Source organism: Poecilia reticulata, chromosome 15 (assembly GCF_904066995.2).
Source record: "Poecilia reticulata chromosome 15, P_reticulata-male-v2, whole genome shotgun sequence".
NCBI classification, from domain to species: Eukaryota; Metazoa; Chordata; class Actinopteri; order Cyprinodontiformes; family Poeciliidae; genus Poecilia; species Poecilia reticulata.
In genome coordinates, this window is record NC_088844.1 from 5,393,113 (window position 1) to 5,417,252 (window position 24,140).

At 42.2% G+C, this 24,140-nt stretch overlaps 2 protein-coding genes across 5 annotated transcripts; one reads left to right on the top strand and one right to left on the bottom strand.

Annotated features, from left to right (window-relative positions):
- Positions 1-476: 476 nt before the first annotated feature.
- Positions 477-8,628, bottom strand: LOC103476668 (uncharacterized). Of its 3 annotated transcripts, none has more exons than XM_008429153.3 (7): positions 8,539-8,628; positions 6,556-6,895; positions 5,021-5,130; positions 3,552-3,678; positions 2,050-2,175; positions 1,458-1,935; positions 477-961 (listed from the first exon to the last, which is right to left on the bottom strand). In XM_008429153.3, exons 2-7 carry the CDS (start codon positions 6,880-6,882, stop codon positions 762-764), a joined length of 1,368 nt encoding a protein of 455 aa, XP_008427375.2. In that variant the 5' UTR covers positions 6,883-6,895; positions 8,539-8,628; the 3' UTR covers positions 477-761. The 3 variants fall into 3 exon arrangements, with proteins under 3 accessions (XP_008427375.2, XP_008427373.2, XP_008427374.2); XM_008429151.3 differs by lacking the exon at positions 8,539-8,628 and adding an exon at positions 7,358-7,453; XM_008429152.3 differs by lacking the exon at positions 8,539-8,628 and adding an exon at positions 7,070-7,331.
- On the top strand, positions 8,353-23,452 carry nvl (nuclear VCP like). 2 transcript variants are annotated; one of them, XM_008429150.3, is made up of 24 exons: positions 8,353-8,492; positions 9,257-9,336; positions 10,786-10,856; positions 11,086-11,138; positions 11,278-11,368; positions 12,237-12,294; positions 13,106-13,288; positions 14,092-14,185; positions 14,344-14,420; positions 14,506-14,640; positions 15,481-15,582; positions 15,654-15,771; positions 17,023-17,167; positions 17,253-17,499; positions 18,583-18,804; positions 19,179-19,283; positions 19,496-19,558; positions 19,829-19,948; positions 20,270-20,369; positions 20,833-20,939; positions 21,431-21,507; positions 21,980-22,056; positions 22,882-22,979; positions 23,292-23,452. In XM_008429150.3, exons 2-24 carry the CDS (start codon positions 9,280-9,282, stop codon positions 23,334-23,336), a joined length of 2,445 nt encoding a protein of 814 aa, XP_008427372.2. In that variant the 5' UTR covers positions 8,353-8,492; positions 9,257-9,279; the 3' UTR covers positions 23,337-23,452. The 2 variants fall into 2 exon arrangements, with proteins under 2 accessions (XP_008427372.2, XP_008427371.2); XM_008429149.3 differs by lacking the exon at positions 8,353-8,492 and adding an exon at positions 8,635-8,807.
- Positions 23,453-24,140: the final 688 nt, after the last annotated feature.

Here is a 24,140-nt window from a genome sequence, read left to right on the forward strand (position 1 = left end):
AAAAAAATATAAAGTAGAAACAGGAACCAAAGATAAAACTGAGTACGCAAATGACTGAAGACTGCATAAAACCAGACAGTGATTGCATTTTCTGTAAGGCATTCTCTCTGTCCTCCCCTTCAGAAGGGAAGCCGCCTATCTCTCTGTGCATCTCAAAATTTGAGATTTTTTTTGGTGGAAATTTTCTTTTCTCTTTAAAAAAATTTTTATATGTCGTCATACTAAGTCAAGAAGAAACAAAATTATTTCAGCCGCACTGAGGTGGAGGGGCCAACAGTCCCAGGTTTGGACTGTTCTCAGTAAAATCATCTTTTCAACAGTTTTTTGTACGTAAAATTGGTCCAACATTTAAATTTTTTGATGACATTTGGCCAAGCCAAAAACAGCAGAAATGTTTCTGGGTGGGTTCTGGATGTTCAAATTAGTTCGTCTTTTATGTTTTTATTTCTGATCTCTGCAGATCATCCTGATCCGGAAACATTACCAGCATATTTATTTGAACAACAAATCATTATTGCATTTATTAGAATATTTAAAGCCTGTTTATATAATACACCCAGCAAAATTAAATGGCTCCAACATTCTATTCTTGAAAAAGCTTAGATTGCTCTGGTTGGCCCCGGTGGCCTGGTGATACGCTGCCCATGGCTCTGCATCCGATTGGTTCAAATAGTCATGAAACCAAACAAGGTGAAAAAAAATAAAAATAAAAAATTGCTAAAACAAATTGCTAAATATTTTAAAGCCCTTTAAGGGCCCTCTCAGAGGTTGGTCCTCTGTTTTTGTCTGTCCTTCTTGCGGCCCTCTGCCTTCCCGTCGTCCTCTTTTCCTGTCGCCTTCTCTTGATCTCCCTGCACAGAAAGCTGTCCCATCCGCTCCGCCAGCGCTCTCAGCTGCTGCTCTTCATCAATGGAGCTCAACGAGGAAGACTCCGGTTTGTCAGCCACCACATTCTCTCTGCCTGTTGTGAAAACAATAAAAATCTTCTTTAAGCTCCACTTCAACCAGCAGTGAGGTTAAAGGGAGAGGTCGTGATGACTTCCTGAAGGTGGAGTTTCAGAAAGAGCAGGAGTTTTTAAAGTGACGCTGTCACTTTCGAAGTCAAATTTATTCGATATACACATAATTTTTATAACAACTTAAGGTAACATAGTTGTTTGATTTTTACTATAAAATGGCACTTTGTGACTGTGAAATACATAATACTGTCCCTTTGACACTAGAAAGAAGGAGTGTGGGAAATGTCGTGGGCTGACAGCTTGTCCCGTCAGATTGTCAGTTCCCAAAACTACACTTGTAATAGTGCATGTGGGGTCATTATGACCCCTGTTGGATGCTGTGGGTAAAACACTCAGCGTCCAATGGAGTCAACAGACCGCGGGAGAACAAGCTGAACTGGCTCTGTCTCTGGACGGGTTGTGTGTGTGTGTGTGTGTGTGCGTGTGGGTGTTTCTTACTTGGTGTTTTCTGTGCAACATCAGAAGTCTCTGAGGTTGGCTGAACTCTTCCTCGCTTCTTGCCTGCCTCTGCTTTGCCTCCTGTTCTTAGTGTGATATGAAGAGAAATGGCTTGAGGACCACTCAGGTCATCATCTCCATCATCACCATCATCACCATCACGGGCTCTGCTTTCATCAGAGTTCCTGAAGGAGCTGGAGTCATTCCAGCCATCGTCTCCAGTGGAGACTGATGGAGAAACATCTCTGTCCTCTTTGGTCTGGTTGGTCTTTGGAAGTACAGAAGTGCTGTCAGGTACACTGCCAGTCATGGTGGCGGTTGCTTTGGGAGGTTGGTCTGGCAGCAGAGGGCGACCCCTGAAGGCCAGGTCTGGGTATTGCCACTGCAGTTCCATGTCCGACTGGTCTACGTTGGGGCGATGACGCCGAGGCTTCGGCTGAGGAACTGATGGAAGCCTGGACTCAGGTTGCTGGGACTCCTGGAAACAAACGAACAGAACAGAGGTGAAGTTTTTTTTATTTTAGAAGACGTCAAACCCATCTGGAAGAAATATTCCCCTCGTCCCGATTCCGGAACCAGCCTCCAGTAATACCTCTCTCTTATCCGACTCCTTCCTCTTGTCGTCGTTGTCTTTTCTTTGCTCCGCCACCGTCTGCTTTTCTGTGGGATCTACCAACTTAGAAGGCTGCTTACTTCTTTGGAGAACATCCAACCACTCCTGCAGAATCAGTCCAAATATAAGATCAGGTGTGATTAATCAGTCCAACTGGTTAGGATTCCATGGAATAATCTGCTGAAGGTTGAAGGCAGGAGAACCTGCACACATTCCCAAGCCCCACTGCCACTGGGAATGTGTGGAATGTGAACAATGTGGTTGCACCGGCAGGACTTCCTCTCGGACTTTGCCGAGAAGAAGACAAGGATGGAAAGCTGAATGCAGCCAAATGGGACGCTGCGCTTCAGAAGCCATTTTGGTGGAACTTCTCCGACTCTGTCCAAGTCACAGCAGAATCAGTACAGAGACGCTCACTCTACGCAGTGCTGACACTTAGGGTGGGGAGCAGGTAATTCAAGAATAGAAAAATGGCATCTTGTGTGGCAAATGGAATCGCTGGCTACCTTAGTAACGTGAGATGTATTATTACAGGGCACACAATACAGAGTAGAAAATTTTTTTTTTAGAAGGGCACTTTTTTTAATCCAGAGGGGAAAAAAAGGGGCCAATACTCTAGCACCACCTAGTGTCTATCTGTGCACATCCCTGACTGTAGGTGACACTTCTCTCATCCATCAGGCACAAAATTATGGTCACTGGCTTATGTGCATATTAGCATGGGTGATTCTAGACTGGGTCCAACAGGGACCAGTGTCCCTGTAGAACCGGCCCTGGGCCCTTAATCTGAACAGATGAAACTAAATCAATGTCTAAAAATGACATGGAACAGAAACGGTCACTAATTTCTCCCTTGGGCCCATTTTACCATTTTACTTTTCTCTTAGTTTTTCTTCAACAATGAATCAAAGTGAAGGTGTTGCTATTATTTTTATTATTATTATTGCTCTTTTGACTTCAGTCGTACTGAGAGAGGATCCCAGTGGATCTGCTAGATCACGGCTCTGAAACCTGCAGCTCTGGACTGGATCTCATCACATGCTGAACATGAGGTATTGACCTTTTATTGGTTCATTCTTTGGTTCTGTGGTCCTGCCCGGCCCCCTCTGGTAAATCTGCTCTAGAAGAGCCACTGCATAAAAGAAATTCACATTTGATTTCAGCAGTTAAAATACTGTATATTGTTGTGGTCTGAGTTGTGAAAAAATGTTTTTGGCTCATGCATAAGATTCGTTTGTCTTGCTACAAAGGATAATTTTTCTGTTGCACCGCTATTATTGTGAGATTTGGGTGGGAGTATAAGAGGCTGCGAGACTTTAACTGAGCCATCTAGCTGTAATTATTTTATCTGTTAATTTAGAAGACAAAAGACTAATATTATTGACTGCGGACATGGGAAGTTTGGATTATCCTGGTCTCGGTGTGTTCTGGCTGGATTTCTCTGGGTGTCGACCTGGAAGCAGACACATCCCAGTTCTGACCTGTGGTCCCAGTTGGTGCTCCAGCAGCAGATCCAGGAGGCGACAACATTCCAGTCTGGCCAGCAGCAGCTCAAATCCCAACAGCAGAGCTCGATCTGCATCAGCATCAGAACTTAGTGTGAACTCACTGAAACACACCGGAGAGCAGAACGTTAAACACAGACTACTCACACTGCACAGAAAAAGCATGGAATTATGGGAAAATATACTGGAAATATGATTTTAAATTTAAAAAAAAAAAGGTTACTACACCTAAATTCTATAGTTTATTTACAACCAAAGGCAGCAAAATAAAAAAACTTAATTGGTCCAAATGAAGTTGCATCCAGTCCTGTTCAGCTGGAGTTAACACAGATATGAATCTAACCACGTGTGTGTTGCTCAGCGCTGCAAAAGCTGATAGATAATTTTTCTAAATTTGTTCTAATCCCATCACCTGAAGTTAACCCAACCTGTTCCAACTGAATTAATGAACAGCAGCCTTCTGACATACAGGCCTGTCATAATAAGCAAATGAATCAATTAATCATGTGATAAATTAAAACAAGCTCAATCATTTACATTTGCATGATTTAGAATTTTCCTCTTTTCTCTCTGCCAAAAACTGGAGCAAAAACAGTCTTCGGTCTGGTGCATCGGTCTCAACTACTGCTTTTTTTTAAAGGACAATTTTGTTTACATAATTAATTTTATTTGTTGTTTCTATCGTTTTGTTTTTTGATTTTGGATATTTAAAATCTTCTTTGAGAACATGTTCTTGCATTATTGTGCCATTACTTGAAAATGATCTCAAAGTAACAATATTATTGTTTACCGCAACACCTTCTGGGACAATTTATCGTCTTTTACCTCATATAATGGATCATTCATTTTGTAACTTTGTTTTCTTATAATATCTAGGGATTATTTTAGAGACACCATTAAACAAAAGCCTTCCTTCCTTAGCAGATATCAGTACAGTTGTCGAAAAGGATTAAGAGCATCTAAAATAAAATATCACGCACTGAAAATACTATTCAGAAAACGCTGACTAGAAATAATTTTTTCCACCATCGTTTTGGCGCCCGCTCTAACATGGAGCCCCTTTGTGTCGCATTTGGTGCAAACACATTGTAATTATACATGATCTGATTGGCTGATCAGATCAGCCACAAGCTGACAAAAACAGCTGGAGATTTCTAAAGATAACAAGTTCAAGCTACTACTTTCAGTTTCCTGTTTGGGTGAAGACGTGAGCAGTGATGCAGCTGTAGTTCTAGCAACAAGCAGAAGACACAAAGCTTTCTGAAGCTCAGATGCTGTTTATGATGCACAATAAAAGCCTCATGAAGAAAACCCATCGCTGAGCTGCTGGAGTTCAGGCAGCAGAGGCCGAGTGTTAAGGAGGAAGAACAGGAGGAAACAAGATGGCTACAAGGATGCCTTACACCTGCAGCATTTCTAGAGGTGTATGTTGTGTGTGTCTTCACCTCTGGGGGGCGTCGCTGCTGGGCCGGTAGCCCATACAGGCCAGAACAGCCTGGATAGTGGAGCTGCTGAGAACTGGCAGCAGGCAGTAAACGAAGGCACCCGTAAACGTCTGGAACAAACAGGAAAAAAAGAAAAAAAAGGGAGTTCAGAGCCTCTGGGATGTGACACACAGCACTGTGCACAAGTTTTCACTCCCCATCACAGGAATGTTCAACCCACAAACCTTTTTTTGAATATTTTATTATATATTTTATTAATCCCAGAGGGAAATTCACATTTTGTGATTTTTTTCTATAAATGAAACTGAAAAGTGTAGCGTGCCCATTTGTATTCCCTCCAGAATAGGTTCTCTATATTTATCTTTTTTTTCTTAAAATCTTCCCACATATCCTCAGTTATATTTAGGTCTGGACTTTGACTAGGCCATTCTAACAAATGGATATGCTCTGATGTAAGCCATCCCATTGAAGCTGTGGCTTTATGTTTAGAGCTGCTGTACTGATGGAAGATGAGGCTCCCACCCAGTTTTCACCAAACATAACCTGTTGCACGTTGGTCAAACTTTTCCATTTTAGTTTGATCTGAGCGGGTCCCCAACATGACTCAGAGCAGCAGCTGATCCATGTTCTCTCCATAGTCAGATGATGGGTTTAACTCTGGGAGATGTTCAGAGTTTGGAAAGTTGCTATAGAAGATATCCTGCTTTAAACGTCTCCAGTACCTTCTCCCTGCATGGTTCCACTTTGCTCTCAATGTACAGATACTTTAAGAGGCAGTATTATGTATCTTCCAAATAGAGCAATCAATCAAATGTGACTGTGAAATTGAGCCTCTGTCTCTTTAAAGACTCCTTGCTCTTTCTGAAACTGCCTTTCAGAAGGTTATCACAACAGTGCTGCTCTGTTAGCAGCAGGTGTGCAGTTCTACCAGGTGTTTGCCAATTGCTGCTGGCTAGTCTGAAGGAGCCGAGAGGGAGAGTGGCAGAGGACGGCTGCTCTTTGAGGCAAAAGCACATAAGCTTGGAAACTGCAGCTCCAAGGAGGAGCTGCATCTTGGAGGCGGGGCTAGTTCCACCCAGGTGTTTTCTACAACTGAATGATTGCCATAGAGATTAAAAGAGTCAAGACAACACTCCAGGTATGTTTTTGAAGAGGGAATAACATTACAACATGATGTAAAGCTCAAAAAGTCAATTTTACAAGATATTACCCCTTTAAAATAAACTTGGTAGCAAATAAGAATGATCTGTATGTATATTATTTTTACAAAAATCGAATACAAGATATAATCGACATGTCTGTTACTGACTGGCAGAATTCTGAAGGTGTCTGGTTTTATTAAATTTTATGTGGACGTATCTGAGTAAAGGGGACTGATTTCCTATTTTCAATCAGTGAGAAACCAAGTGACAAATTACCTCGCTTCAACATTTCCTCAAGTTTCTCCTGAATTATATTAAAAATAAAATAAAAAATAAAAAAAACTCAAAGCTTTCAGCACCGTCCAAGCTGGACTGTTGCGGGTGAGAGCGCACCTTCAGAGACCGGATCTCCTTCTTCCAGGGCTGCAGGAACATGTGGATGCAGAGGCTCTCCAGCATCTCAGTGGCTTTGATGAAGGCTACCAGGTGCTTCCTGCCATCGATGCCGACAACACACCTCTCCGTCACCGCCTGGCAGAACGGGAACAGCGTGAAAGTGTCTCTCAGCTCCGACGTCCTCAGCAGGAACTGGGCCGCCCTCTTCAGGAGCCCGGGGTGCCGACACGGCCGAATCTCGGCCCCTGGCCGGAGGAAGCAGCTCCGGTAGTCTTCAAAGAGGTCCCGGCGGGACAATGAGCCCTCCTGCTCTTCGTCCTTCATGACCTACAGGCGGCTGGAGAGAGAGAGAGAGACGGGTTGCTGAGGAGGAAGTGGAGCTGCCTCAACAGAAGAGGAAGCGAAAGTCAGCGGGTGTGTTTTCTCCTGCTGTCAAAGTGATAGAACAGAATAGAATATACTTTATTGCAGCTTTACGCTATGACCAAACACACAAATAAGCCATACTCACAACGCGAGCCCCGCTCTTGTTTTAACTAGCCTGATTGTGGGCAGCAGGTGGTGTCCCACAATAACTGGTCAAACATGTTTTTTCTTCACGATAAATAAGTGACTTTTGTCATTGGGAAATACCCGTGTGATTATTTTTTTTCATTTACATGATCAAAAACAAAGATACCGTACAGTTTCCTTCTGTCCCTTTTCTATGATCTATAGTTCATCAAATGCCATGTGGTCACCTAACAGTTATATTTAAAAACTGTTAAGACTTTGACATTAAATTCCAGTGTGTTCCTACCTTCTGATAACAGCTATCAGCATGTGGCACCGTGTTACGCCCTGCTTACGTCACAACCAGCAATGAAGTGATCTAAAATGTCAGAGCCAATTAATTAAGGGTTACAGAAGCAACAGCGCCCCCCTGCGGTCACAACATCCTAAATTTGGAAAAATAATTGAACTTTTCACCACCTGTAGAGCAGAAGATGCGAGAAGGCTTCATCCAGACGAATGAAATAGATTCTTTTTTTTGGTTTGTTTGTTATCTCTCATTTTCAACCTGTTGTTTAGTGTGTTCACCCAGTAACGTCACTAACTGATGTTTGCCGTGGCAATCAGCTTTTGATGGCCGGCGGAGCGCCAAACTATTTTTTCATTCTTAATAATTGGGGAACGACGTTGTGCAGCACCGAGTACGTGCAGCACCCTATGTAGTGCACACTTGAACAAATCGGGATTTCTTTTTACCATATCTCTATTGACTCTTTAGACTAATCAGACATAAACACTTCATAGACATTTTTAAGACATAGTCACATATTTATAAAATGTTCACTGTCTCGAAAAACACTAACAAAAAAGACTATTATTAATGCTTTTTTTTTTTTTTTTTACATTAGCATACTTTAGATTAAGACACGTATGAACAGTATGGATATATTGACATGAAGAATCTGAACTGAAATAAATTCTTGGAAACAAAACAGTCTGCGTGGAATTAATCTATGCGCTTCAATGATGAACTAAAAAAAATTAAATAATCTTCAATAACCTTCTCATTGGAAGGTTGCCTCAGGAAGGTTGCCTCAGGAAGGTTGCCTCCAGGTTCTCAATGGGTCAGTATATTTGCATTTTATCAAATTTAACTGATTAAAAAAAAGAAAACTAAAACATTTCTGGAGCACATTTAGTCAAAGATATTCCACCTTGTGTCTATTCTTGTCATTCCAAATTCCTGTCAGGAATTTTTATTTTGAAATTCCTGACAGGATGTACGTCACATACTGCGTTTCATTCGTGCTGGGAAAGCAGAACTTTCGACGTTCATGAACGCTACAGGGAAGTAACTTACTCCAGGACGGAAGTTTATCACCCACATTGAGCTCGCGCCTCAGTCCTGTCTCCTACTGTCAGTAACAGTAACACCAGAGTATGTGAGTACAGAATATGTAGAATAGTATAAGAAATTATCCTACTCACTGTCCTCAACTTTTACCGTCTGGACGGGGTCAGACCGATGTAGTCTGATTTCCGAGGTACATGGAATGCAGCATTGGTTTTGTTTCCGGGTGTGTGGAGTCGCGGTGCTCACGTTTCGATCATGATATTCTGAAGCTGAACACCAGATGAGGTTTGCATCTTCGAGCCGAAGAGCAGTTCTCCCGGATTTCGGCGTTGTTCCCATGGTGACAGGAGCAGGACACCTCCAGGAGGCTACAGCAACAGGAAGCCCGCGTGGTTTTGTTCCAGTAAGAACAGAGCCATGAAATGTTGAAGCCATGAAATGTTGAAGCTTTAGTGAATCCTGCTGTATGAGAGGTTCAGAGAAGTCTAGCCAGAACTAGAACAATACATATTATTATTATTATTATTATTATTATTATTATCATCATTTAGAACTACAGTTTTATACAGAACCAGCAAAGAGGCCCAACCAAGTCCTAAGTCCAGATGTTGGTCAGAACATGAACTTGCTCTGATGTCAAATCCTGGTTTCCAGACAAACTTGGTTTGGTTTGGTTTTCTTTCATCGTAAGACAGACAACATCGTCCAAATCTACAGAAATAAATAAAAAAATATAACTTTTATTTATAGTTTGGAACCACTCCATCACAGGAAGTTCATCACCCTGACTGATTCTCAGCAGGTAAATAAAGCAGGTTTTAGTCTGCTCCTTACTCTGCGTTTCTCCTCCAGGCTCAGATCTTCTCCAGACCAAGATGAAGAACCGAGGCGGAGGCTGGCTGGACTCTCGACTTAAACAAAGAGTGGAGCAGGTCCGAGTCCTGAAATGTGTCACTCAGATCAGTCACAGAAAGGACAGAAAATCGACCCATCCAATTCAGAAAGCTCCCACACAAAACCTCAACTAGAAGCATGTGAGAAAAAAAGGATGCAGAAAGGAGTTAAAGAGAAATGCTGGACCTGGAATATCTGTTATGTGAAAGGAAAACACTCTGAGTGGCTCAGTCCACTCTACCAGAGTAGAGAGGAAACCCATTCAGGCACACATAGAACATCCAACCCCTCACAGGCAGTACCAGGAACACCATGACTAGAACAATAAGAGTAAGAACAGTGGGTGGATTGACACTCTGCTCACAAGTTAGGGATGTGAACAGTAATAACAGCTGGTACAGTCCGGACCACACCAGGGTATCCAAAGCTCCTGTTTGAAAAGCAGAGATTCTGTGGCATTTGTTGTTCTGATGTGTCAAGAAATGTTCTGGGTTTCTCCAGACAAACTGGAGTCTTAGAGGGTCAGAGTCCTTTTAAAACTTCTAGATGTGTCCCTAGATGTTGGAATTCAAAGTGAACTGCCTCACTAGTATGCAGTCCAGCTCTACAGAGCTCTGTCTTTGAGCTAATACTGGAGCCAGGTCTGCTGCAAACATCTAAAAGTTGTAGGATGAGTCTACCTGATAGTCCAGCACAAGGTTTCCCCCAGAAAACTTGCTAAGCCTGGTGGTTGTGTATTAGGGCAGTCATTCATCAAGCGGCCCGTCGTGTTTTTGAGCTAAAAAATGTTAAACGTTGGCAGGAAATCTGAAAATATCACTTGATAATTATGTGTTATTGAAAGATTTTAAGATTAACACCTGAACACCAACTATAAGGTCTTAAAAAATGCAAACATTTTAAAAATACTTAGGTAAATAAGCAATGCTTAGCCTGGTGTAAAGCCTGCTGGCCCGCCAGGCTTTTAAAACACTGGGGGAAACCCTGCAGTAAACTCGGTTCGATTGGGAGCTAAAATTGCGACATTTGCTGCATTTTCAGCTGGTGTGGTTCGCAATCACACCGCCAAACAATCCAAAGTAATTGGGAAATGAGTTCCCCTCCTCACCTGTGGTGGCACTGCACCAAGAGCCACTGAAGGAAGGACTACAAAAACCTCTGTAGAAGACACTGAGCTAGACTTCTTTCTTCACAAGATGTAAACAAAAATGGAGTAGCGTCACATTTTAGCGGTTGTAGGATTTCTCTTTTGCTTCATGAGCTACTTCTCCCAGTAGTGCTAGACTCATGTGTTTGTTTTGGCTCTATTTACCCAGAATGCCTGTGTTCTAGTACCCTTCCTCCTTTTGGAGTGATCTCTGGTTTGCTTGGCGTCTACATATGCATTCGAACAGCCTTAGATTCACTTCAACTGAACCGAGACCTAGGAGAAGCACATGAGAAAACCATGCAGTTCTCCTCACTTTTCAGTTGACCTGTGTTTTCAGTACCTGGCCTCGAGCAGCAGTCAATATGTTGACCTGGCAGAGATGGCCCTGGACCTTCAAAAACAGTACAGGTGAGAATGCTCAGCTAATCTGATCTGAACTCTTCATAATTTAGCTAAAGTTGGATTACTATTGTTTAACAGTAATGACAGCTTTACAGTTGAAATGCTCAGTCCCATCAGAGTACAAGACCTTCGTTTGCGCTGCCTCAGAATGGGCTTCTGCATGTTAGAACCGTAGTTTCTGAGCTACCTGCTACCTGGACTGGTCAGTAGCTGAAACTGTTGATTCTGCTTTTAGAATGGAATATGGCAGAAGGAACAAGACAGCGTTCAGGATCCAGGTGGAGAAAGGTAGAAGGAAAAACCACAGCATGGTTTTCAGACTGATTATGCTTTAACAGCGATTCAACAGCAGAATTATGAACTGATCACACACACAAAGTCTCAAGATGAAGAGCTGTAATTCCTCCTGTCTGCATGCCTGTTGAAGTGTACGATGCAGTGAAAGAGGACGCAGACCTGAACAACCTGGAGAGCAAACACCTGGCTAAGAGAGCCAGGAGCAGCTGCAACGAAACTGGGTAACTGCACATCTCACACACCAGTTTTTTTTCTCTAATTATTTCGTACAAATCAGTAAAACAAAAATCCAGAAAGCAAGAGTACATACATGAATACATTGAAACACATACACACACACAAAAAGAAACATGTTTTGCAACATGAACAAGTCATTTGAGCTCATCATACCTGTCCTAAAAGGACAAGTGGAAGTCATGAAACACAACTGGTCAAACACAACTACGAATACCTGAGAGTTCCTCTAGAAATGCTTACAACTGCCTATTTAATTGTTCAAATTCCAAATACATCTTAATATACATTAATACACACAGTGTAAACAGTCTTATTCTACAGCAGAAGCTAGCATCTACTGTCATCCTTATCCCCTTCTTCTGGGGGTACAGCCAATCAGCATTAAGGAAAATGAATGGTGCTCCCCAATAGGCTGCTTGCATAGCAAGCAGCCTATTGGGGAGTAGCATGGTTCATAGATAGTTCAGGTTCCCAAACTGCATTTCTGTAGAATATTTTAGAAGAAATCCTCAAATAGCCATCCAATGCAAACTGGCTGTTGATACTGATTGTGTTGCCATTGTCCTGATTTTGAATTGACTGTATCAGTTCTGTATGAAAATTTTTAATTTTATTTTTTGGATCAGAATCTAGAAAGTTAGGAAAGCACTGGCGTAGACCTGCCACTGACGTAGATGATGTGTTCCTAAGAAATAGCAGATGTTAGGAGGACGTTATCTGTAACCAACGCAGGCCTTATAAAAGTCTCCCTAATGTTTCCACTGTGGTTACAGTGTGCTGGGAGTAGTTCTGGACTTACTGGGAAAATTCTCTGACTTCAGACTGAGTTTATTCCTGCCTGTGTTTTTGCAGGGACGGCAGCAGCTCAGACGAGTCTTCAGAAAGCGATCAACAGGTTCTGGGCAACACGGTAATACATTGCTGAGAAGATTTAACACATAATCAGCTGTCCTGGCCACGTTTATGCAGTAGACCAGCTCATCCAGCTGACCTTCTGTATGAGAGAGGAGCTAATCTGCTACTACTAGGACTTCAGCAATGGATAAAATGACATATAGCGAGGCGTTAGCAGTGTTACCTGGAAATTCACTCATCAGAACTCTGTAGCCAACTTCCAGTCTCCAGTTCTGTATAGCTTTAACATGTTGATACCAATTTGAACCAATTGTGATATTCATGATGCAGGAAGTGGTTAGAACTGCCTTCCTGTCACGGCGAATTATTTCTCTACCTTTTGAGCAGAGGCAACATCACACCACACATGTGTGACAGCAGTAAAACTGTGTTTTATCATTTCATATAGACAATCTGATTTACAGTTAGCATTTCAAAAAGTGTTTAGTGTCTTATATTAGTGGTTAGCAAAGCTATCTTTACTAAATCAGCCTTCTCTGGTAGTAATTCTCAGAGAACTTTAAAACTTACATTAACCCTAAGATTTCCTAAAGGCTAGTGCCAACATTTCCAAAGGTGTACATGTTTAAATCTCTGAATGTTAAACTAGATCAGCCTTATTATGGTGGACTCACTTCCATTCAGTTAGTTTATGTCCCGCATGCTGTCATCCCAGGACTCTTTGAGACAAACAGATCTAATTCCCGTCTCCAATCAGTTCAATCATACATTACTTTGCCTAGAATCCATCATCCTTCTTATCCAAGTGTTTCCTACAGTCTCTTGTTTAAACGTGGAATCGGATGTTCTTGTGTTTTCATCCACAGCCCAACAGCTCTGTCACAGCCCTGTACCGTAAGGGCCCAGCAGCCAGCAGGACCAACCCAGCTCCAGATGAAGGGACCCTGGCTTCCCCCGGAGGCTGGTTCATCGATAAGGGCCGAGGCCCCGCCACCAAACCTGTCTTCATCGACCTCAGTAAAGACGAGTTGGTCGATACGGAAACCAATGTAAGTGGGAGCAGACACCCTCCCCTGGGCTCCCCTGGGGGCCCAGGGTGCTCAGGGTCAATCAGTCGTTTTTAGGGAGAACAAATCAGACTGCTGTAGATTGGACAGAGACAAACATCATCAACAAACACTGAGAGCAGGTGATGAAACATCAGGATATTCTGAGAAGCAGAAGGTCTAAAATCCAGAACTGGATCATTTTTGAATGAAAGGAGCATTATTTAATTCATTATATGATGTTATTCCCTCTTCAAAAACTGGGTTGTTGCTTTGACTTTTTTTGTGAATGTTTGAGAAATCTTTTAATCTCCATGGCAACCATTCAGCTGTGCAAAACCTTCTGTTTCTGAGCTTCCACCTCACAGAGCAGTCCTCCCCCACTCAGCTCCTGCAGACTAGCCAGCAGCAATTAGCAAACACCTGGTGGAACTGCGTACCACCTGAGCTCATTATACGAGCTACTTCTGAGTGAAACACTGGTAAAAACATCAAGGGTTAATAGAGGAGCTGTGTTGTGATGACTTTATGAAAGCGGGGTTTCAGAAAGCAGAGAAACAGAGGCCCAATCTTCATCTGGATCCCAGTTCTTAATGGTGGGGTCTGAGTGGGGCACATGTCAGGAGCACTTCAGGTTCCAGGTTGGATTCCACAGTAACAGGAAACTTGGTTCTGAAACACAACTGTGGCTGATGCAGGGATGCTTTGGGTGGGTGGGTGTCGGGAAGTGGCTCTGAGAAGGTAAAGAAAACTGAGCAAGCAGTGTGTGCTAGATTGACCTCCTGCTGTGTTCATGGCCCCGGCAGAGAGGTGCGTCCCACCTGGAGCCGGAGACCAGTCAGAAGAAGTCAAAGAAAAGGGCAAAGAGCTCGGTCGAGTATCGCAGCGCAGACAAGAAAGGTACGAGCTAACCTGACTGATGGTGGCAGCATGATGCTTCTCACCCAGCTACAACATTTACACATTTATGTTATGAGGTGTGTCAATACTTCAGTTTATCTTGGAATGTGTGGCTTGTTTTGTTAGATGTAAATGTTTATTTCTTTTTAATTTCTCAGCCAAGTCCAAGTCTCCAGAGCTGCAGTTCCCCTCTCTGAGGTTTGAGGATGTGGGGGGGAATGAGGAGATCCTGACGGTCAGTAACCCCCTCTTCCTCTCTCCTCCTTCAGCAGGGCTTCTGCTCTCCTTAACCTCATCATGGTTGTCATGTTGCACTGCAGGAGGTGTGTAAGCTGCTAGTCCATATGCGCCACCCTGAGGTGTACCAGCATCTGGGGATGGTTCCTCCCAGGGGCTTCCTCCTACATGGGCCCCCCGGCTGTGGAAAGACCCTGCTGGCCCAGGCTGTGGCGGGGGTGAGCTCAGCACCGGATGTATCACCTTCCTCAAATAATCGCTTCGGTCACATGTGTCAAACTCGAGGCCAAATCTGGTCCACTGTAGCTTTTTATGTGGCCCTCTAGACTTCAAATTACATCAATAAGTATGTCCAGTTTTTCACAAATCTGCAAAATTCAATCAAAATAAACAGGTTCATAAAGTTTTTCTGATTTTACTGCAAATCCTTCTCAAAATTGGTCAAAAACATTGGATTATTTCTAAATTTCTAAACATTTCTAAATTAGTGATGTTTGAGACTGAGTGTCAAACTAGGCCGTTATTTGGGAAGGTGACCATAGACACGTTGAATGTTATTGTTTACACCCAGGAATTTTGTGCTTGTGCGCAAGGCTGGAGGACAGAAAGACTATTCTTTTACTTGCTATCCATTGCCGTGTTGCTGTGGTAGAACAACTTCGTTAACAAAATGAAACCTGGAGATGAAGGTATTATTAATTCAGTGCGGTGCGTCACAGCAAAGGGAAAAGTAACGCAGAAAAAATGTTGAAGAATAACTCAAAACCACTCGTGTTCTTCTTTTTTCTTTCTTTCTGTGTTGACTGTGCTAAACACAGACTCGTTGCCGTAGCAACTGACAACAATGCCACTGATTTATCGGGAATCAACACCAAAAAACACCCAAACATTTCCCTCACAAACAGAACATTCAGTCCATTACAGTTTTATGTTTTCAGGCTTGTGAAAACAAAACATAAAACATAAATAATTGTTTATTTTGCAATTATTATTAATAAGTGATATACGAACACAGTAGTGGTAGATCAGCTCATTTAAACGCCTGCTGACTGTTTCAGGAGCTGCAGATCCCCATGCTGAAGGTGTCCGCTCCAGAGCTGGTGTCCGGCGTGTCCGGAGAGTCGGAGCAGAAGCTGAGGGAGCTGTTCGACATAGCCGTGGTCAGTCCCCTGCAGGAACTGCACAGCTGGTGACCTCTGACCTCCACTCACTCCTCTGTCTTCCTCTGCAGACCTCCAGTCCGTGCATCGTGTTCATAGATGAGATAGACGCCATCACGCCTAAAAGAGAGGTGGCTTCTAAAGACATGGAGCGGAGGATCGTAGCCCAACTGCTGACCTGCATGGACGGTACGATGCTGGCTTCCTTTTGTAAATGTAGAGCCAGTTCAGAACGATGACATAAATGTACTGAAAAACAAATTTGATAACTTTGCACCAGTACAGCATAACAGGTTAACTAGCTTATAAAACTAAACTGCAACAAACTTTCTTTCAAATGGTTCAGAAAGTGAAACTAGAAATTCTAAATATGTAAAATAAATAATATGATTTTGCTCAGAGCATAAAGCATAGAATTAGACTGAATAGATATGTTCTTATGGTTCTGGCACACTGTCTAGAATTTCTTTCAATATCAAGACTGATATGGATATTAATATCAGAAAGGTGCATCTCTATGTTAATCCCAAACAAGCTTTATTTATTTATTTTAGGTTTCTTTGGCTCTAGTGGCCTTTATCTGAAAGTGCTCAGACAGCAAAGTAGGTAAAGAGAGAGAGGGAAGACATGCGGCAAAGGTCACCAGGCCGGGAATCGAACCTGTGACACTTGCGTTAAGCGTCCTTATGGGATTCTGAGTCGGTTCATGACAGCAACAGGACTGAGACCAGCGCTCCTCATGCTGCGGTTCCGGAGCCACATGTGGCTCTTAAATTCTTTGACGAAAAAATTATGTTCTACTAGCTAATACTTTTAAATATAGTTCTAAAAATAAATGCAGGGTTTTAATAGTTTTTAACTCTCTTGTTATAGAATAATTCTATTTAATTTCTACAATGCAGCTGGTTCTCTAATGAATGATTTGATTTATTATGCTAACATAACATCAGGCCAGTATAGGATTAGCAGGTTGGTCTGTTATCTGGGGTCAGGTGAGGGTCCTCATAGAGAGTTTAGGTCGGGCATCCTGTGTACGCTGCCTGAAGGTTAAAGTTAGAGAGCAGATGAAGCTTTGACGCTCAGCATCCTCCATTATGCTTCAGGGTTTCCCCTAGAAAACATTCCAAGCCTGCTGGTAGGGGGCGCTACAGTAATCCTGCAGGTCACCAGGTTCTTTAGTTAAAAAAATGCTTCAAATTGACAGAAAATTTCAAAATGCCTCTAGGTAATTATGTGTTATTGGAAGACGTTATTAACTATATCTAAACACCAACTATAAAGTCTTAAAAAAAAAAAAAAAAGCCAAACAGTAAAAACAAAAAAATCTAGTTGTATTGTAGGTCTACCAGGCCTACAATACACACTGTGGCTGCGTATCAGCCACAGTGTGCTGATACAGTGTGGAAACCTTCATGCTTTCTGTTCCCTTCCTTCCTCTAGACCTCAACAGCCTGACGGTGACAGCTCAGGTTCTGGTGATCGGCGCCACCAACAGGCCCGACTCATTGGACCCGGCCCTGCGGAGAGCCGGACGCTTCGACAGAGAGATCTGCCTGGGAATCCCCGACGAGGCCGCTCGGCTCAGGTAACAACCTGGCAACCAAGAGATGGACTGGCAGCCGATTGGCTGATATTCATGATGGTGTGATGCTTTTTTTTTGCTCTGCCAGGATCCTGAAGACATTGTGCAGGAAGCTGACACTCCCGGAGGGCTTCGACTACCAGCTGCTGGCTCGGCTGACGCCGGGCTACGTGGGCGCCGACCTCATGGCTCTGTGCCGGGAGGCTGCAATGGCCGCAGTGAACCGGGTTCTGCTGGAAACCAGACCGGCGCCTCCCGGTCCGCCACAGAACTCTGCTGCAGAACAATCAGAAAACACAGAGCCTGAGGCTGGAGGGGAAGAGCAGCAGGTAGAGGTAAGGCTGTCACAATGAGCGAGAAATCAGTTAATCACACAATAAGTTAGAACAAGCTCAGTAATATCCATTTGCATTATTTATTGTTTTTCTTTTTTTCTCTCTATTTCTACCAAAAACGGGATATTTAAAATCTTTGAGAATGTGTTCTTGCATTATTATGCCACTGCCATAATATCACTTGAAAATTGTCTCAAAATTAAAATTTAAAAAATGAAGCAGATTTGCAATTAATTTGCAATTTTACAGACAAATAAAATCTTCTTAAAACATGTATGTACTTATGTAGGCCTATAACAGAAACTAATTTTGCTGGAAGTTATTTCAATAAACAATAATGTTGTTGTTTTAAGACCATTTTCAAGTATTATTATGATAATAGCATAACAATGCAAGAACATATTCTTAAAGATCAATAAATTTATTTTCTAATGAACATTTAACAGTGGAACTGGAAGACATTTTATTACCCAAAATAAACAAACAAAACAAACACAAAATAAAATGAATTCTGAAGTCTGGTTTAGACCAACTTAAAATACTGAAAACTTTTGTCATCCAGTTTTTGGTAGAATGAAAAAAAAAAAAAAAACATATATATATATATATATATATATATATATATATATATATATATATATATATATATATATATATATATATATATATATATATATATATTCATGCAAATGGAAATTATTGAGATCGTTTTAATTTATCATGCATTTATATAATTTATTTCTTATTGTGACAGGACAAAGTATTTTTCTTTCAATAACAAGGTTTTAAAAAATATTTTTAAAAGTATTTTTCTTGCAATAACAAGTTCTTAAAAAATCCCCAAAAGTTGTAAACAATATCTACATGTCATTTAAAACAGCAGCTGTGCAAAACCCTGGTTATATTTTCAATTGACAGTTAGTTACAGATTTTGTTTCTACAACTATTTGAGTTTTTTATTGTCTATATTCAGTGTATTGTTGAAGACATAAAAATGGCCCTTGACTGCCCTCAATGTGACATTTTTGCCCATAATGACATAAAATTTGAGGTTGTGCTCTAACATCTGCTTGTGTCCTCCAGCTGGGGGAACTGGGACGGCTCCTGGACCTGCTGAGGGCCACAGAGACACTGACGCAGCAGCAGCTGTCCGGCCTGTCCATCCTCATGTCCGACTTCCGGGACGCGCTGGTTCGAGTCCAGCCCTCGGCCAAGAGGGAGGGTTTCGCCACGGTGCCAGACGTCACCTGGGAGAACGTTGGAGCGCTGCAGAACATCAGGGAGGAGCTGACCATGGCCATACTGGTAAACGGCAATCGGACCAGTACAGAGCCCTATGAGCTGCTGCAGTTTGTTACTGGGACGTCCTCCACTAAGGGCGTTATGGTTCAGCTTAAAGTCCAAAAAAAGCAAACTGTGGTAAATTGTACAAAATACAGATATTGGGATCATAAAAGAGGTCAAAGTAACAGTACTCTGCTCAAAAACTTTTCAACAAAAACTCAAACTGAGACAGAGAGGAAACTGATCAGCCCAACACCTAAAAAGCTAACTGAAACTAACAACAATACAAGACCCTCCATGATCTTAAGTGGTGGTTTGACCCAGTCTGGCGGTTGTTCTGACCCATTGGTTTTGACCCGTTGGTTCTGACCTGTTGGTTTTGCTGTGTCCTGCAGGCTCCGGTCCGCTCCCCAGAGCAGTTCAGGGCTCTGGGCCTCAGCGCTCCGTCTGGGGTCCTGCTGGCTGGACCCCCAGGTTGTGGGAAGACCCTGCTGGCCAAGGTTGGTGGTACAAGACATGCCATGTCTGATGTTTTTGCCCAAAAAAAAAAATCCTTGTTTTTTTTTTTTTTGGTTTTGAGATTAATCTCAAGGAAATGTATGAGTTTTAGCCATTTTTTTACTTTTCGAGTCTTTATTATTAGAAAATTCCCCCCTTTCTCAGTCATTTGGTGAGGTCATTTCCTCTTCCTGTTCTCTCTCTCTCTCTGCAGGCTGTGGCCAATGAGTCGGGCCTCAACTTCATCTCAGTGAAAGGTCCAGAGCTGCTCAATATGGTCAGTGTGGAACTCAGAGGAGCTTGATGCTGCGCTGTTACAATGACAACCATTTGTTGTAGATAGAAAAAAAAAAGACATGTTTTTGCCCAAAAAAAAACAACAAAAAAAAACGCAGAGATTTTTAGATTAATCTGAGAAATTTTCTAGAAAATTCATGGAAATGAATGAGTTTTAGCAATTATTTTTACTTTTCAAGTCTTTATTATTAGAAAATTCCCCCCTTTCCCAGTCGTATGTTGCTGACCTCTGACCCCGTGGTGTGTGCAGTACGTGGGGGAGAGCGAGCGGGCCGTGCGACAGGTATTCCAGAGAGGAAGCAACTCGGCTCCTTGTGTCATCTTCTTCGATGAGATTGACGCTCTGTGTCCTCGCCGGTCAGGCCATGAGGTGAGGAAGAGGAGCTAACTTACCACCTTCTCTTCTTCATCATCACCATCATCATCATCATCATCATCATCACAGCAGCTGGGAGGAAACTGAATCATTTGGTTTCTTACCTGAAAATGTTCCCGTGTAGCTTTCTGCCTGAACCGTGACTTCTCAGCGGGAGTCGGTGGTTATGTCTCATGAATGCTAAGCTAGCTCATAGCCGTTCAGAGCTTCACTTTGTCCTTTCTGTCAGCAAACAGCTTTAGAAGCCTGTTTATGTTGCTCGTGTATGATCTGTTCTCTGCTGCCGTGTTGCTGACGGACGTTGCCTGTGTTCAGTCAGGAGCCAGTGTGCGGGTCGTTAATCAGCTGCTGACGGAGATGGATGGCCTGGAGACACGGAGACAGGTCTTCATCATGGCTGCCACCAACAGGCCGGGTACGCTGCTCCTAGTCCCTCCATCACGGGTCCAGGTCGGCCTCAGGTCTTAGTGCTGTAGGAAGTGGATAACTATCTAGTATCACCATCTGTACTGCACATACTGTATGCAGAGGTCAAGGGTTATGACCCAGTAACATTACTTCATCTTATGTTACGCCATGCAGAAGTTCAGTCTGCACTGATGAAGATTCACTCATTTATTGGCCACTGGAGGGCGCTCTGACTGCATATGGAACAAAGAGCTTTACACCCAGGTTATTGCAGTTAACTAAAACAAATGAAATTGATGTTCCACAAAATGAACTTAATTTCTTCAGACTGAGGCCCACATGGTGCAGGTTGTTAGTGTGTCTCAGCTTCAGTCTGGGGCTTATCTGGAGGAAGTAGGTAGAAAGATGTTAAGCAATGTTCCTTTTCTGCTGTTTTGACCTCCAAACCGTGTTTTTTTTTTTTTTTTCAGATATCATCGACCCGGCCGTCCTGAGGCCAGGGCGTCTAGATAAGACCTTATATGTTGGGCTTCCATGTGCGGCAGATCGCCATGCCATCCTGCTCACCGTTACTAAGGTAATCTGACTACCAGGAGATGCAGAGCATCTCCAAGACGACTGATGACCAGCTGCACTGAGGACAGCATGGCCAGCTGACTTGCTTCTCAGATGACTGGGTTTAATTGCTGGAAAACATAGTTTAAAATAAAACATTTAAGTGGGACATAAACAAAAACAAAGCAACCTCCAGTAGGATCAAATACCTTGTCTGTTAAAGTGTTCACAATATGTCAGATCAAACCTATAACATTTAATGTTTTAGATTGTAATTTTACAAGGCAGCAGCACAAAGCAGACCACGATGGTAAAGCTGAATGAAAACAACACATTGTTTTCTATTGTTCCGTTTTTTGCAAACTAGATTCTAGATACTGTTGGACTGCTGGGGTCTAGAACCTTTCAACACTAAACTACAGATTAGTGTGCAATACACGAGTGTTGTCATGGAGATTTGCATCAGAATGTTTGGTTCTCTGTGGTTCCTCAGCTGTTTTCTGTCTGCTGCAGGGCGGCACCAGACCTCAACTGGAGCAGGACGTCCGTCTGGAGGAGATTGCTTTTGACGAACGCTGCAACTCCTTTTCGTAAGTTCCTGCTGCGTGAAGAGCCAGCCTTCCTGCTCCGGCTGTCAATCTGTCAGAAGATTCGTTCAGATCGCTTATTCCTGAAAACATCATACGACACATAATTCTGTTCTCTAGAGGATTAGATTCATCACTTTGTAATGTGATGGGGTTTTTTTTTGCAGATAAATGTGATTAAATGTGATTAGTTTATAACTTCCAATTCATAAACCAGCGTAGTTAACCTCTGACCCAGATTTAAGGGTTAATGGTTCAAAGAAAACAATGTTTTTCATTTTAATCAATTTTTTAACACAAAACGTAAAAAACACCAGAAATAATAATGTGACTTTATCCAAAGTGTTGAGTTCAAGGTCATGTGGTTCAGGTTTCACTCTTGTTGTCCTGGTGCATGTGGCTTTTCTCTGGATACTTCACTTTCATGTGTGTGCGTGTGCGTGCGTGCGTGCGTGCGTGTATGTGTGTGTTGCAGTGGAGCTGACCTGACGGCATTGGTGAGGGAAGCATCTGTAAATGCCCTGAAGGCCTTCATGAAGTCTCAGCACCATGGTAACCGCTCACCTCCTCTGTGTGCAGCTGATCACTGTTGTACTGCAAAAACACTAAATGGTCTAGTTTCCACTGCAGATATATTAGAACTAATTTACAAGTAACTTTTCAGTGGGCTATAGAAGCTTGTTTTAAACAAAAGTTCCACTGGCAGATTATTTCACTTCTAGTAAGTGCTTTTTTCATCTATATTAAGCAATTTTTGACTTAGACAATCTTGCTTAAAAGCTACTTGCAAGTTAGTTTTGTCCTATTTGAAGTGTACAAGGATATTTGCACTAGAAACCAGACTAAAAATACTTAGTTTTCTTTTTTAAATTATTTTTGTTCAGTCAGAAATATAGAGTTGGTAGCTAAAAAGCAGAAATGTTCTCTGATGTCCCCCTTTTTTTCTTATTCATATAAACAAGGTTGTAAGCCTGCCAACTTAAAAACAGTTGGGAAAGCAAACCTGTCAGTTCATACATGTGTATTATTTAGGACATGAGGACACAAATAGGCTGATTGATACAAGTCTACAAAATCTGGCCAATTTGGGAAGATTTAGTGATTTTTTTCTTTCTTTGCAGTGTATTTATTGCAAGTTGTATGAATCTGATCCTTTATGCACACTTTTGTGGAATTCTGGTTTAGTATGTAAGGGGTCTTTTTTAATTACCACGTACTGTGCTCTGGTTGGTGCTGCTGTTTTTACAGATTTTTCTGGAAAGCCTCCGTTTCTTTAAACCGTAATGGAAGCTCATCCTAAAACGACCCGTTCTGTTTGAAGCCGTTGTGTTGCTGCAGAGTTCTGTCTCTGAGCTCCTGTTTCCCCTCTGCCTGCAGCTCACCCGCATCCTGCCGGCTGCACAGCTGCCATCAAGGTCAGCAGACAGAACTTTGAGGACGCCTTCAAGACCGTCCGACCGTCTGTGTCCAAAAAGGTGAGAAAGTAACGTCTGGGTGATCGCTGCTGGGTTGGGATGTTACTCTGCTGGAGCCGTCTGGAAACTGGCGGCCATGATTACAGAGCTGTTGAGATCTGAATTTTTTTACTTATTTAGACTAATTCAAATATTAAATAGATAAAAACTCATGTGAATGTTGCAGTCTGGATTTTTACTCCACATTCTAAACCTGAACTTTTTTTTTAATCCTAAAATGAATCGGGCTGGCCTGTTGAATATCGTCCGCTCACTACTCATACCTACCTCACACAACCACGTCCTGATGGCGGCTGTGTGTTGTCTTTGCAGGACCAGCTGATGTATGAGCAGCTCAGAGAGTCCCTCAGCAGATGACCAACGAACCGCAGACAGATGTCACAACAATTATGTATTTGCATATCTTTGTGGAAGTGTTATTACACATTCTTTTTTTGTTGTTTTTTTTTTTAATAAAATATGTGACAAACCTCTCCACTGCTGCTTCATTTTATCAGATTATCAAAGTCACGTTGCATCAGCCCCCACTGTGCTGTACATGTAGCTTGAGGAGCTAAAGCAACAGTACATTATTCTAACAATTTAAACTATTTACAATTAGGCTCATGCATTATTTACAACCAGCAGGCGGCAGATTGTCTCTCTTCGCCCAGCGCTTTGTGTCATTTGCAGATGTCGGAGCAGAGGTTTTATTTTCAGTACTGCCTCCAGTTCAGCCTGCTGCACTTTTCATTTCTGATGGCTTAGTTTACCACCTGCTTTTTGACTGAAACTACATGCTCATTTTGCTGCCAATTGTGACAAAAATAAGAAATTGTATTCCGTTTGTCCTTTGCGCCCTAAATATAAATTCCTTTTTTCTTTTTTTTTAACTGAAAACCAATTGCTCACCATGGTTATATTTGTCATTTTTTTGTATGTAGTTGATCTTATTGTGAACAATTAAATTTAATATACATAGTAAGTGATGTCCGCCCACTAAAGTTTGGGTCATTTTCTCTCGTCATTTCACCTGCATGTAATGAATATGGGTCATTAATGGATCTTCTCTTTGTATATCATGAAAAAAATTCAACTTTCACTGTTAAGAAGAGTTAGCATAAACAGTTTGGTTTAAATATTTAGTATGTTTCTTTACAGTTTGGTCAAGATATGTGATAA

What these genes read in the sequence shown, in the direction of transcription:
- nvl (XM_008429150.3), top strand. Translation starts at nt 9,280, where the DNA reads ATGAAGAACCGAGGCGGAGGCTGGCTGGACTCTCGACTTAAACAAAGA. An exon ending in GACGAGGCCGCTCGGCTCAG is followed by an intron (nt 17,168 to 17,252) that starts GTAACAACCTGG and finishes TTGCTCTGCCAG; the next exon opens with GATCCTGAAGACATTGTGCA. An exon ending in TCCTGCTCACCGTTACTAAG is followed by an intron (nt 20,940 to 21,430) that starts GTAATCTGACTA and finishes TGTCTGCTGCAG; the next exon opens with GGCGGCACCAGACCTCAACT.
- LOC103476668 (XM_008429153.3), bottom strand. Translation starts at nt 6,882, where the DNA reads ATGAAGGACGAAGAGCAGGAGGGCTCATTGTCCCGCCGGGACCTCTTT. An exon ending in AGGAGATCCGGTCTCTGAAG is followed by an intron (nt 5,131 to 6,555) that starts GTGCGCTCTCAC and finishes TGTTTGTTCCAG; the next exon opens with ACGTTTACGGGTGCCTTCGT. An exon ending in AGGAGTCGGATAAGAGAGAG is followed by an intron (nt 1,936 to 2,049) that starts GTATTACTGGAG and finishes GTTTGTTTCCAG; the next exon opens with GAGTCCCAGCAACCTGAGTC.